The sequence below is a fragment of the Cylas formicarius genome, unplaced genomic scaffold (genome assembly GCF_029955315.1).
Source record: "Cylas formicarius isolate icCylForm1 unplaced genomic scaffold, icCylForm1.1 PGA_scaffold_3__17_contigs__length_32017465, whole genome shotgun sequence".
Classification (NCBI taxonomy): Eukaryota; Metazoa; Arthropoda; class Insecta; order Coleoptera; family Brentidae; genus Cylas; species Cylas formicarius.
Window position 1 is genome coordinate 14,860,201 of NW_026844326.1, and position 15,160 is coordinate 14,875,360.

At 34.7% G+C, this 15,160-nt stretch overlaps 1 protein-coding gene across 4 annotated transcripts in view; it reads left to right on the forward strand.

Moving 5' to 3' along the window:
• The window catches only part of LOC132699144 (transducin beta-like protein 2), a 58,980-nt gene that overhangs the window by 15,407 nt on the left and 28,413 nt on the right, over positions 1-15,160 (forward strand). The window contains exon 1 of one of the 4 annotated variants that reach the window (XM_060665677.1): positions 1,240-2,214. The exons of 2 other annotated variants lie outside the window; for them this stretch is intronic. In XM_060665677.1, the coding sequence (XP_060521660.1) occupies positions 2,085-2,214 (130 nt within the window). In that variant the 5' untranslated portion in view covers positions 1,240-2,084. Of the gene's footprint in view, positions 1-1,239; positions 2,215-15,160 lie in introns of those variants that run through there. One more of the 4 variants, XM_060665679.1, reaches the window with a different exon arrangement.

Here is a 15,160-nt window from a genome sequence, read left to right on the forward strand (position 1 = left end):
GGCATAACCTCGTTTTGGTACCGAAACGCTTTTATCGAAATCACGGGCAATATTCGCTTACTTTTAGTTCTGAGCCTGAAACAAAACATTTTATAACCCTCATTCTTAGGAAAATGTTTGTGTCCTGAATGGAAAACGACCGTCGTTTTAATTTGCTTCGAAATAGGATGAAACTTTCAATTTTGGGGCTAATTATATTGAAGCAAAAATATTTTGCACCACAACAGTTCCTGCAATTTATTTTACGCACTTTCTTAATAAATGTTGTTGAAGGATTATTTTGTTCATAGTACAAATTTTTTGCAATAACTACATTCTATGTCAGAAGGCGCCAAAAATTCAAACGTGCTTGCACTATTTGCAACTGTAATTAAAATCTATGGTTTCCACTATTGTTTTAGCGGCGTCAAACTTGGCGACAAAATAACTTTTCCTTAATTGTCAATAAAACTACTAAATTATACAATGGTTTTCTAATTTATCTAAGAAACGAAAATTTAACAACATTTATTTGACATTGCGATTACGATTCCAAGACCTGTGGGTTGTTTTCTTTTTTCATTTAATTTTCTTGTTTATATATGTATTATCTACTCTGTAGTTAGTTAACTATTAAGGTGAAGAATACAGCCTCTATCGATATATTTATTTTATTCGCAACAGTCCTTGACTGTTTTGTTTCAAGTGTTAATTTTTTTTTCAAGAAAATCAGTGTTTACTCTTTTGGCAATTTTGATGAAACTTGGTTTAGGTTAGTTATTAAATACTTTTAACCTGATTAAATTTTATCAATTAATGTTAGGTATTTGTTGATCTGACAAACTGTAAGAACACAATTGCTTCTTTTATTTTATTATTTATATTTATCTAGAATTTAAATGATCCACGCATTCAAAAATTTGGGCACAAAGTTCCTTTCGTCAAGCATTATTTAAATGGCTATTTCAGAAACACCAGAAGTGATTCTTTAACTATGTTGATATTACCGGTGCTTTTGAATGCGTCAGTTTTTTTAATTTGGCTGTAATAGTATGAGTGAGAATTTATAAGCAGCTCACTTTTATTTGGGGCTGTTTTGACGAAATCCCATTTTACTCATGGCATAGACGCATTAATTTAACAATTCGGATGTACGTCGATCAAAAGATCATAAAGTTACATCTAACATGATTTTCATAATTTATTAAAATATCACCAAAAACTGATCCATAGTATATGTTATAATTTTTAATAAAATAAAATTGCATTTTTGTTAAGTTAGTTCTGGTTTGTTTCTATTTGATAACAAAAAGTTTGTCTTTGCCTGTACACTTTAAAATCATTTGCGATCAAATTCAAATCCTCTAAGTGCTCAAAAGCGGCATCTAGCGTTTTTTCAGTGGCCCTATATAGAAATAAAGTACTATGCACTTAACTCTCCGCAAGCTGATTTTAAATATCTGTATTTTAAAAACCTTTTCCCTTATAATCGAGGCTCCTCTTATCCAGAATGCCTTGATTTTATCTGAATATTGCCTTTTTAAAATTCCCGCCGTCAATAAACCAGGGCGATATAACATGAGATATAGGTATTGTATAAGAACTACCGAGAGAACTACATAAATAAAGCGTCAAAGCCTGGGATCTCTAAGCTTTCCGGTTATAATCGGCAACATGGCACAACGTGTGAGTATCGAACGGCGAAGTCGTGAGCGCGGCCGTCGTCGTTTTAAAGGACCGGCACGGCGGCGCGGGACAAAAAGAAAAGTATTATAAACCGCGTGTCCCGTAGCGAAATCGTTTCAGTTGTTGGCAAGATCTCGCCAGTATCACGAGCCTATAAAAAAAACTCACGAATGGGTTATTCGAACTTCCAGTGTCTTGGAATGTCCACCGAATATCGAATGTCTACTGCCAAACATCGAGTAAGCTTTAAATTTCGCGCGCATTTCACTGCACCGGCAAGGAGAGGCATTTGTCAGTTTGAAGCCACAGCCGCCTGAGTAACACGCACAACCTCGTGGTCGGCTTGGAAACGTGTGACGTTGGAGCGATTTTCGCGTATTATTATCGGGAAATTTCCGGTTTTATGATAAGGGTCAGCTATGGAAAGTGTCGTCGCCAACGTGCCTTTGGGTCCCGCGACCTTGACCGCGACTTTGATCGGAATCGGTGTCATAATTTTCGTATTTTTCGCAAAGTGGTTCCGGCAGGAAACAGAACACACTGCTGAAAGTAAGTAATTCTTATTTTTACCACTTGTTGTGTATTATACCATTTATTGTAAAGTTATATACTTACAGCTCTTAAGAATTACGTTTCTAAATGAAGTTATAGAAATTTCGTTGAGATCATGGAGTATTTTTGAGCCGTTGCCCTACTAATAAATATTTAGCATGCCAAGATACCTACCCACTTATCAAATTACTTCAGCTCCCACGTGATGGCTAGGTTATTTTAAGACCGGTTGTGGTTATACGTTTAAACTTTAAGTTCTATTCTGATTTTACCTAAGTCTTCTGCGTCCAGAAGGTTCCTAATTCTAAGAAAACTGCGATACCTAGCTACCCTGCCTAGGTACTATGCCCGCCGTTTATTACCTGTTAAATCCTAAATTTTATTAGACTGTAATAAATTTGTGTAAACCTTCACCAATCTTAATCACTATGCACTAAATAATACGCTTTATGTGTGTGAATTTGTTTACCTGCTAGATTCGAAGTTAATGCAATTAAAGTAAGCCTTCTATTCATGCTCCTATCATTAAATACATATTAAAATGCAAAAAGAATAAAGGGTGACAAAAGAAACCTAATTACACTGTTTCTGTTGTAACTCGGGTTATGGCATGTGGGTATCAGTATATAACATTTAATTAGCAATAATAAGATTAGCAATAAATTTAGAAATAAAAGAATTAACCATATTATTTCAACCTAGTTTTTTTTTATTGCATTTACTCTTTTAAATTTTCCTTCTCCCTTTAGATTTTGGAAATCGTGCAATCAATTTGTTGAAATGAAAAGGAGTAACACCTATTTTAGGTTTTATTAAATATATAGTTCTCATCCGCTTTTCTCTATAACTAATTTGCACTGCACGAAGGGTCAATTCATGTACACAGTATTAAGCTGGTTAATTACTATTGCGAAAACTTCGTCAAACCTCAAACATTTATACCGAAATTGATGATTTCAAATTTTTTAATTTTTAAATTAAAAAAACCCTAATGTTTTATGTTAATCGCTCTGGATACGCCTTTTGGGAGGACTTTAAATGTAATTAGAAACAGTTTTTTATGATTTTAAAATATGGCATGGATAATATTAATATTATTAATATTTATATTATTAATATTAATAATAATAATCAGCCCCTTCGGCAAAGTTTTATCAAAAACTATCTACTTTTTACAACATCCTAAAATCGAAAACCATGAACGAACATTCAAAATCCAAATAAAAAATATACGTAAGCATTGAAACTTTTGAAAAATACTTTGATTATTTATATGGCAGTTGTGAAGCAATTGGGTTAAAGATTGTCAATCGCTTCGAGCATTGAAGTCTTATAAAAACATCGTTTTTCATAGAGTTTTGCAGTTAGGGTTTCGAAAGATCCTGATTAAGCCTGCGTTGTCAGATATTAAATAAAAAAATAACACGAATGTTGTATAAAAAATATAGGCCCTTGCCCTTTAAGGATAACATGAAGCACGGTGATCTTTAAAACAAAACAAAAATCTATTGATGATTTTTTAAAAATAAATATTGTACTGATCTGTACATAGAAGCAAGTAGTTACCCTGTACGTAAATCGAAAAATGATGCGATCATATAAATTTGAAAGTGCTTGGTATGGAAAATTCTAATCACAAAAGAGGTGTTTTACGTATGTGATCGATTATTGATAGCCGTTCTAGTATCTCGATGCAATGAAAGTCAATTTTAACTTTAGTCTAATTATCTTTCTCCACATTATTTTCTTCGACTAGGTATTATATGTATTTTTTACGCTCATTTTATTATTAAAACGTGTACCTACTACAAAATATTTTATCGCCACAATTAAATGCTTTGATGTCATTAAATTGACCTTCCACGCATCGATACCGTATCTCTCACGTCATGAAAATATATCAAAATTGTAACTTGGTCTCAAGGTTTTTAAGATTTTTTGGTATGCTTTCGGTTAAGAGCGATGGCGAAAAAAGATTAAACGGTTAAGTTCTCGCTGGCACTTGAGGCGGTACTCTCAGAGACACTGAACTTCGACCGTTGATTTCGAGTAAATTGCAAAATGGAGGGGCCCAAAACTGGAAGTCTATAGTCAATAACTACGGACGACCAAGAAGATGAAGAAAAATATTGCCATAATGGACCCAAAGTCATCTAGTCGACTGTTTTTCTGACATTCCATATTGATGGTATTCATAAATGACGGCGCTTTACGGAAAGATAATGATAAAAAAAATGGGCTGCGCCCCAATTTAAATAAATTAACTAAAAAAGAATTACCATTACCATATGGTAAGTCATATCGTTATAATTATTGTAGTTATGGTAATAAAGAGGGGTGCTAATAAATATCTAACAATACAAGTCGTAATCTACATTAAAATAAGGAAAATTTTGAATTAAAATATGTAAATAAATAAAATAAATTACACTATCGATTTTTTAAAATTTTTATATTTAGGTAGATATCCGGTTTAAATCGATTAAACGTATCGTTTTTAAAAATTACCGATAAATTTTTTTTATTTTAAATGCATTTTTAATTTGATGTAACTGCTAATAATTTGAAGATTTGGGAGAAAATTAAACATATTTTATTTTAAATCGAAAATACTACCTAACTTTACTACTAACTTTCCACCGATTTTGATATATTTAACTTTTATGTTTTGTTAGCAATGATAATTTCAGACTGTTGATTTATTTTTTGCAGCGAATAGTGTTGTAATTAAAAATATTCAAGTTGACTACCACTTTCTGTATAAAAATTAGAATAAAAAATATTTCGTTTAGTTTTCCCGCGTTTGCATTAGCATAATTCCGTGTATAACCCCAATTTTTCAGATTTCTGCTACTTATAGATTATCTCTTTTGTGTTAATATATGAATTGGTACAGTTTGTTATATTGTTATTTTTAGAATGACCCACCCCTGCTACTGCAAAATTGGTCCAAATATTGTTCACTGCTTTTATAGTTATGGATAAGTGTCCAGTAAGTTTAGGGAACAAGTTGCACATGGTGTCATGCTCTTCTAATTCTTGCATCTGTCGATTATGGAATGCTGCCGTGCATCCGATTTGGAAATAACCTTACACAATCCTAGACGACGTTCCCACAGAATTTCCATTTTAATTGCTTTAACGGTTTATTTCTTCTTGAACAAAGTTCAGCGAGTCAGTTAGCGAGTTTCTCGTATACAGTGCCTAATGGTTGTTCCGACGCGAAATTTTATTAGTCACAAACCTTTCTCTTCCGAATTTTTTGCCACTTGTCTCTGCCGGCCGAGTTATTTTTAGCTTCGACTATTTTGTAGTACTTCGATTTTAATGGTTTCAAGTTCGCAAGATAAAATGGAGTCGTGTTTAATGACCAAAACTGACGCGTCGTGTCCCGATTGTTCCTACGAAATGAAATGTACCGTAACGGACTTGCAGATTCGCTTTTTAAAACGGGAAAGTTCTATTTGTATTTTGTGTTAAGTTTACCCCGTAATATGTACTGGCTCTACACAAATTAGCGTATAATATACGGCATATCCCATATTCAAGGAAGATGCTTTTTCATTCACTCATTTCGATTTCATAAACGGAACACTGTTTTAGTGTTTTGGTAATTTGAGGAACATTAGAGGTACCAGAGCAATATTCCGTAGTAATTTTTTGATACCGAATATCTCCATTTGTGGACTTTTTTGTACCTCCATAGATTTCCATGCGATACCTTTGGAAGTCCAGCTGTATCCTGGGATCTTATTGTGTAATTTAAGTGAAATTTAATATTGGTTGCAAGTTTGTGTTTTCTTGTAAATTAGTAACATATTTTAGAGGAATTTGGAACAGCCTGTACATTCGTGGACGGCATAAATAAATTTGAATCGATCTCGTACACATTTTAGCGAAATGTATTAAATATCAAAACAATTGTTTACGATAGAAAGCAGAGTTGGATACCTCTCAATAATTTTGGTCTAATTAAATTATTAATGTCTTTATCTTGGTGGATACATCTGTACACTAAAATTTCATTATTTTCGGTAAGGGAAGTTTTTTAACCAACCAAAAAAGAAAAAGAAATTCGTTTCAAGTAAGTGTTGTTTCCAATTGTGGTCGTTATGTACCGATAAATAATGCGTAAGTAGCATTTTCCGTGATCTCATAGCGATTGCCAAATAAAACGATCCACTATACGATCTGGAAACCCGTAGGAGATACGAAAATAAGTTTCGTACAAAAGTTTCCTGAATTCGCCTGAAGATTTAAAATATTACAATTAAATGCATACAGGGTGTCCCAAACCTGGCCTCCTCGACATCTACCTTGTTATTTTAAATGGAACACCCTGTATATTTCGGCATTTTTGGAATCCTTGTTTAAAATAAAGGTCACTTAATAAATTCCTATTCGAATTTTGCATAGTTTAGGCACACATTGAGGTTATGTTTTTTTTTTTTCATATTTTGATTGCCCCATATAAAATTGTGTTGTTACGAAACTGATACAGATATTACAACCAAAATTTAACCATACACTAAGGAGATGATGCACTACTCAATCAGTTTGACAGATGCTCCTCATCTTATAGAGGGTGTCCCAAATAGGTGATGCCGTTTTGGCGAATTCAGTTAACAAAATCTCAAGATTTTCAATTGGAACACACTATATGTTTATTCAGATATCATTTATAGGACAAAAAATAAGTTAAGTTTGTAATTTATCTCATTTTTAAATTTTACTGAGACATTCGAAGTTTAAGATAACACCCGTATAAATTCTTGTTGAATTTAAAGCTGCCCACATTAGGTCACTTGTTATCAATATTAGGTATTTTTTTAATAGCAAAGACATGATACTACTTCTTTTAAAGATATAATACTCCACACTTTTTAAATAGAAATATGAAAAACAACAAAAACAAACAGAATTGTCAAAGTTTGTTGATAACTCACTAAATTTTAAAATATTTTGATATTTCTTTTTTGTTTTGATGCCAGATGAAACGAGCATTTTAAGAGGAACATTTTTAACTAAACTTTAAATTCTTTTTAGGACTTTTTGTTTTATAGATTTATTTATTCGAATTTCTTACCTTGTTTAGTTAGTTTATAAGCTGTAATTATTTACTTTTGTTATTAGTTATTTTCAATCAAGCTATATAATTAACTATTAATGTTAAAGTGTGTAGAATGAAGTCGATTTTTTTCAAAATTTCGGCTTATTAATGGACACGCTGCATTGTTAGCAATAGGTTTCATTCGTATATCGGGAGTATTATATCTTTAAAAGAAGTACTATCATGTCATTGCTCCTTAAAAAGTACCTAATATTGCCAACAAGTGAGCTAATATCTCGAATATCTCAAAAAGTAAGTAAAATTTAAATATAAGATAAATTACAAACTTACCTTATTTTTTTTCCTAGAATTGATATCTGAATAAAAATATATGGTGCGCCATGTGAAAATCTTGAGATTTTGTTAATGAATACGCCCTAACGGCACCATCTATTTGGGACACCCTGTATAAACTGAGGTGTATCTCTCAAACTAATTGAGTACTGCATCATCTCCTTAGCCTCCTGCAAAATTCGAGTAGTGACCTTTATTTTAAGCAAGGATTCCAAAAATGATGAAATATACAGGGTATTCCATTTTAGGACACCCTGTGAGAGTCCAAGAAACTTTTTTTCGTAGCTCCTTTGGATTTCCAGATCGTATAGTGTACACAGTGTACTTAGATTCGAAAAACCCCAACGTCCGCAAAAGTGAAAAATATTTTTGAAAGCGGACGATGCGGTTAACAATGCAGTATATTTTTTCTAACGCGTCTTGCGGTTTTCCAAATCGACTGGATTTCGTGCTAAACCGGATTGTTTATTGTTTGTTATTTTCGAGGTTTTTTTTTGTAAGACGTACTTTCTCGTGTTGAACGCATTTGAAAGATCTGTATAAATACTGTTAATCTGAAGATTATTTGCAAAGCTCTTCAACATAATCTCGTGGAAAGTAAGGAGATTTGTTACTGTACATTGCCATGAGATGGACCTATGCCGTACGTCAAAATAGAATATCAAGTTTAAGTATTTGTAAGCCAGACTTCAATGAGCCGTTTTATAAAAGAGATAACCAATGCTCTGAACAGGTCGGGAATTCTTATGACCATTCGATATCCTTTAACTGATAAGATTTTGAGAAAAGTTAGGAAAATTAAAATTAAAACACTGACATTCAGACTGACACTTGCAAAAGCGGCAACACTGTGCACACTCCTCAGCATTCAAGAACGTGATTGTTGTGTTCCCGAGTAAAAGTGAACCAGCTTCTCTGGGTTCGTTCCAGGGATTGGGAGGTCAGCATACGATGATAGGCTATTATTACTGATTGTGTGATCGTGAGCTTTATGGCATCAGTTTTCTAACATGGAGCATTTTTCACGTAATAAAGAAAATTTTTCATAATCCTCCAACGCTGCAGACTAATTATATTGTTTGTAAGGGGTTTTCACAGGACTCCTAGTTCGAGAGGATAGGAAAATTTGAACTTCGATATTCATGTCATGAAATAACCGGCTCACATTTTTATTATGAAGAATTTCAGTGCAAGCAGCACACACAAAACACCATTTATAAGGTCCCATTAGATTAATCGGCGATTTTCTATACAAAGAGTTCGGTGAACCTTTCGGAATTCGAACGACTCAAGTCGTACAACCTAGTTCAGATCTGTTTTTAATAAATAAACAGGTGTTTTTAACCGACCGGGGCGTGTCCCCGTATGTGTCTGGTTAGCTTATGTGACGCCCGACGTGAAAACGATTATCGCTAATCAACGGTCACAGTTGGTTAGTTTTTCATTTTACAATTATAAGATATTTAGTTACAAACTCTCGTCGGCGATATAATAATCATCGACCTACTGCATAAACAAGTTTGATAAGGTGTTTATGCGGACACTAAAAAGGTCGTAACGGTGCGCGATGCAAAAAGAAGAACACTTTAACCTAGATCGCGCAAGAATACACGATGCGAACCGCGGTGTGGCGATTGTAACTTTCCATAGTTTTTTGCATCGGTAATATCATTCAGATAAAGTTTAAAATAGTGTTCGTAGGAATTAATTTTTAATTTGTTACTAACTAGTTGAAAATTTTTCCTAGTTAAACAGTGCCAAGCCGCGTGACGTCATAGCCCATGATTTTGCGCTTGAGGGTACAGTGAACACACAAAAAACAGTTTTTATAAAATAAAATTTGATAGAATGCTGCTAAAGTTTTAGTTTAATCAAATAGTAAATTAAAACATAATGCGCGGTAATGGTTTGAAAGAAATATATCTTTAATAAATTTTAGTTAAGTGATTGATAAAGGAATTTTGTTTTGTTGTGATTGTGGGATGGTGTCCTCGAAGAATTAACGAATGATAGACTGTGTTTAAAAAGCGAATACGTTTATTACTGGCTTTCAAGTGACATTAAACGGTATTCTCTGTGGTTATAATGTCGATGTTATAATCATGTCAAACTTTAAAGAAAGGGTTGGGGTAAACAATAATGTGCTGAAATTAGCAAAAGTACTATGAAAAGCAATAATTAAAAATGTAATCATGAAACCGAAATTGATACAGAAATACCAATACGATGTTCCCTGATTTGAGACTAGTTTATAACAACCGTCTATATATATGCACGCACGTACGTATTTCATTCTCCGGGTGCGGCCATGGGAACCATCGACCACGATGACTAACCCAGTGGTCTCTTTCGACGCCAATTTTGGAATTCCATTTGTTTCTTTTTTGCATCGAGATTGGTTTCGTTGCAAAATCGACATATGGTTGTTATTAATCGGTGGATGATGTCACACACTGTTACAGGCTGTCCAAAAATTCGACACTGGCGTCTTAAAAACATTTACCATTCATTAGTTTGACACGTAAACGTTAAATAATAAGAAAACAACAAAGGAATAATTAATCCCTAAATGCTTAATTTTACGTAAATCGTTGTTTTAGTAAATGTATATTTTGAAAGTAATATTTGAACGTTTCTTAACTTGTTAGTAATTAGGTTATTTTGAATATTCTGGAATACTAACTGTCATATTTATCTATAATTGGCGGTAAAATGAAATCCGGAGAACTGATATCCACCTTTCTCATTATTTTTACTGTACCCAAGGCGTTATCGTTGGTCGTTAGTTATTTTGTCATATGTTTCAGTGTATATTCGCTGCCGTGTCTTAGTTCAGAGAGACCTGAGGTGTGACATTAAAACTAAACAAACGAAAGTTTAACTTAAAAATTATGCCTGTAAAAAAAAATTTCTTTAATTGCATAAACTAAACAGCTCAAAACAATTACATAATGCGTTGCCGAAAAGTATCTGACTACTTCACCGAGAACCGTTAAAATCCCAAAATCACCATCAATACGCAATGGCGACGCTCTTGACCTTCACGATCGCAAAGCGTGTGATTAAATTCTCTAATCTCATCAACTCACGCATCACATCCTTGTCACAGCAAAGTGAACGTTGGCTGATGGTGTCCAAAATATTTTTTGTGCTCCCTACTTAACTACACATTTATTTTTTCTCCACTGATGGTATTTTGACGTTGCGAATGTGTTTGTGTCGTTTTGCAAAAAAGTACCTAAAAACCAATGATTGTGGAAAAAGTATACAACACTTTCATAAATTTCTTCATTTTTTATCAAATGTAAAACACTGGGACTTAAAGTAGGAGTAACATTGGCTGCCCTGAGTTATTTCCACAAATGTTCTATGGGGTTGAACATGCAACGATATGGAGGAAGACGTAAAACTGTATGTCCAGCCTGTTCAGCCCATTTATGGCATACATACTGTTTTTTAATTGCAAATGAATTTAGTACTGAATCCAAAATAAATAACATTTTCTAACAAATATTCCTGGATTTCAGTTTGATGAAGCCGGTTCTTTGCATAGCAGACGGCGTTGGTAACTTACGTTAGCCGTGACAATGACGCTGCTATTGAGAAGAAGACTGTTTTGAAACAAATTTTCAAAAAGTTCGGCACTTGTATCCTCATGATAATCCAAGCTAGAATCCTTAATGTTCTTTGCAGACAACAGCAATCAATTGGGAATAAATAAATATTACTCTTGTTAATAATAATACATATATGCGACTTAGGTAGTGGTTTTTTTTTGAAGCTACAACAAAATAATGAAACTGACGAGTCGAATTAATTATTACTTAAATTCTTACTGTCAGCACTGTATAGATATAAGTATTTTCATGAACTGAATTTATTTTGAGATTCTATTCTGTAATGACTCAAAAAACAAAGTCGGGAGACTGTAGATTCCAAATTGACAAATGAATTATACTTTCAGAGAGATAGATTTTCTTAGTTCCTTAAACTAAGCTAGCTATACATTCATTATAAAAACGCAATACAGGTCTAAGAGACTCTTCTAATTAAATCGGATCATACCTATACTGACCTGTCGTGGTCAGGTCAGAAAATGAAAAGCAACATTGTATAACGGGTCCTGTGATATCATTAGACGAATTAGAGAAGCCTATAAAATCGAAAAAAAAAAGAAAAGCAACGGAACCGAATGGAAGTACCTTCAGAAATACTGAAACTTTTTAATAATAAAGAAAACAGTCACTTTTATGTCTCTTCAACAAAATATATGAAACCGGACTCATACCAACTGATGGGTTACAATCAACCTTTGTGACACTTCCCAAAAAAGGTAACTCGAGGAAATGCTCTGACTACATCAAAATTGAAGAACAAATTAGCGAAACGCAGTTTGGGTTCCGTAATAACCTTGGAACCAGAGAAGCACTATTTTGTATCTAGGTTCTAGTTCAGAGAGATGCAGAAATGTCAACCACCCCGTTTATATGTGCTTTATTGACTTTGAGAAGGCTTTCGGCAGGGTCAGGCACGACAAGCTGATGGAAATCCTCCAGCGACAGGGACATGCGAATAATTAAAAACCTTTATTGGCATCTTCGAGCAAATATTAGGTTCGACCAAAACATCTCTGACACAGTGGTAATTCGCCGGGGTGTAAGACAGGGATGCATTATGTCGCCATTGCTTTTTAATCTGTACTTTGAGTACATCTTCAGGGAAGTTCTTGATAAATTCCATTGAGGGATTAAAATAAATGGAATTAGCATCAATAACTTAATATATGCTGACGATACTGTTCTGTCAGTCAATACTCCGGAAGAACTACAAATGCTTTGCGATAGCGATTGCGTAATGAATATTGACTAAAACTGAACACCTCAAAGACGAAATGTATGATTGTAAAAGTAAACAACCGGTAGACGTGTAAGTGATTACAGCGTATGGATTTCCTTCCGCTTGAGCAGGTAGGCAAAGCTGAAATAATTAAATTGATTAAGACCAGAAAGCTAGAATATTTTGCGCATGTGATGCGACATCCTGAGCGCTATAATGCTCTCTACTTAATTATGCAGGGCAGAAGGTCGGAGAAGAATATCATGGCTTCGAAATTTACGGGAATGGTTCCATGCGTCAAGTACAGCCTTATTTAGAGCTGCCGTGAATAAAGTTTTGACACCCCATATGATAGCCAACGTTCGATGACGGACACGGCACATGAAGTAGAAGAATACCTATACCGCCTATACCGATTTGGTATAAGCAGTATAGGGATAAGTATTTTCATAAACTGTATTTATTTCGAGCTTCAACATTTTTACTCTTATCGGCCATAACATCGCAGGGATCACAACCGTGACAAAAGTCGGGTTCCGCATTCAAAGTTTGCAAAAAGTTCTTCTCCGCACTGCACCGGTGCCCGATATTTTTTTGCTTTGTTTTGCAGCTCGACATGCCCGTGAACTTTGCGACGCCTTAACTTATTGTTATTAAAACAAATTTTGCAACAACGTTCGACCGACCCTGACAGCAATATGCACACGACTCGCTTCTCATTGATTTTCTTTGCGATTGAGTTTTAGTCGTTTCGGTTTCTGCAATCGCCTAATTTGTCTTAACGATTGGGCAATTTTGTTATAGTGCGCGCGATATAGTTTGGGCCCCAACGGATGTCGAGCTTTATACAATATTAAGGTACGATATAGCAACGGAAGTTAGCTCTAATTTTTATTATTTTGTCAATATTACAATGTAGTTTTTAATATACGAGGGCAGCGCCAAAATTTCCCGGCCTGAAGATGAAAGAAACAAAGTAGAGTAACAATTTTTTATTATTTTTCAATATAATCCCCCTTAACTTCAATACACTTATTACATCTCTTTATTAACAACTCAATCCCTTTAAAAAAATATTCTTTTGGTTTGTCTGCAAAATGAGCTAAAACAGCCTCTTTTAGCTCAACTTCCTCGTTAAACCGCCGTCCACATAAGTCCTTTTTTAAATATCCAAACAAATAATAGTCGCTGGGGGCCATATCTGGACTATAGGCAGGATGATCTATCTGTTGGAAGCCACACTCTAAAATGGCATGTTGTGCAACACCAGCAGTATGGACAGGTGCATTATCGTGCAAAAGACGCCTTTATCATTGACAGTGGTATTAGTTTCTTTAAAATCTATCAAAAGAATTCCTTCACAATCCCAAAAGATCGTGGCTATCACCTTTTTTGTTTACTGGCAGACTCTGAATTTTCTTGAACGTGCTTCGCCCTTACGACGCCACTCCATTAATTCTTTTTTCGATAGTTTCTATCACAGGCTTCGGTTCCGACCCACAAAGTTCCAAAAAAGACCGCGCACACTCGACACGGCGTTGTTTTTGAATAGCCGAAAGGATTTTAGGAACCCATCTTGCACTAACCTTATGCATACCTCATGCAGGATTCGACGAACACTTGTATCAGAAAGCTTAGTAATTTCTGAGATTTCCTTGACCTTTAAACGTCGATCATTCAATACCACCTCTTCCACAATCGCAACAATATCTTCCGTTATGACCTCCACTGGTCGACCAGTTCTTGAATCATCTTCAAGAGACTCCTGCCCCATTCAAAAACGTTCCATTCTTTCACTGCAGAATATGAAGGAGAACTTTGACCGTACACACCATCCAGCCTTTCTTTAATAATTTTTAGGGGCTAACCCTTCTTTTGTCAAAGACTCTATACTCAATTTGCGTTATTTGCGACATTTTTTCGGACACGTCTTTTTTAAACTGCTCCCAATAAAAAACTATTTGACGCAAGACTTCAATTTTTTTTAGCAGCCTACTAAGATATATATGTAAAAGAAGACAAAGTTTTATCGTGATACTGGATCTGCATCTATGTCAGGCCGGGAAATTTTGGCGCTAACCTCGTATGCTCCATTTAACTGAATACATATATCAAAACAATCCCGGGCGCCGACTGCGTGGATCATCTTCTAGTCATGCTCTACCGGTTTTAAAACGATCGATCTACTGATAATGTGTGATGTTTTCACACCTTCTTTCCCTAAGAAGAAAATCATTGCTCTTTAATTTTGCGTTGTCGTCCCACAACCAATGCCATGAAAACGCGTCTACATCAACTGAACACGTAAATCAGACAGGAACAATATTGCACTAGATAGTTGCATAAACATGTCAAGACTTGCCTGGCACCAGTAACATTGCCTATTAGTTTCGCGTAATTTGGCACATTTCCCAGCACTTCGGGAACATCCCTCGTACATTATGGCGATAGTAAAATGGTTACTTTGCGTTTTGCGTTAAAATTCGCGCGGTCCTTAAATCAGTTCATCTATTGCAAGGCCAGATAAGACTCAATTATATCTTATTACGATGTTGTAAAGTCTATAGTATTTCGTTATCTAAAGTTCAACGCAATTGCCGAGAAAATTAGAATTATATTTTTGAGACGTAGTTCCAACGTGGACGATGATTTCGTCGACGCGAACCAAACGGTTTGTCTCGTCGGGTTTGGTTCCGCGTGCTG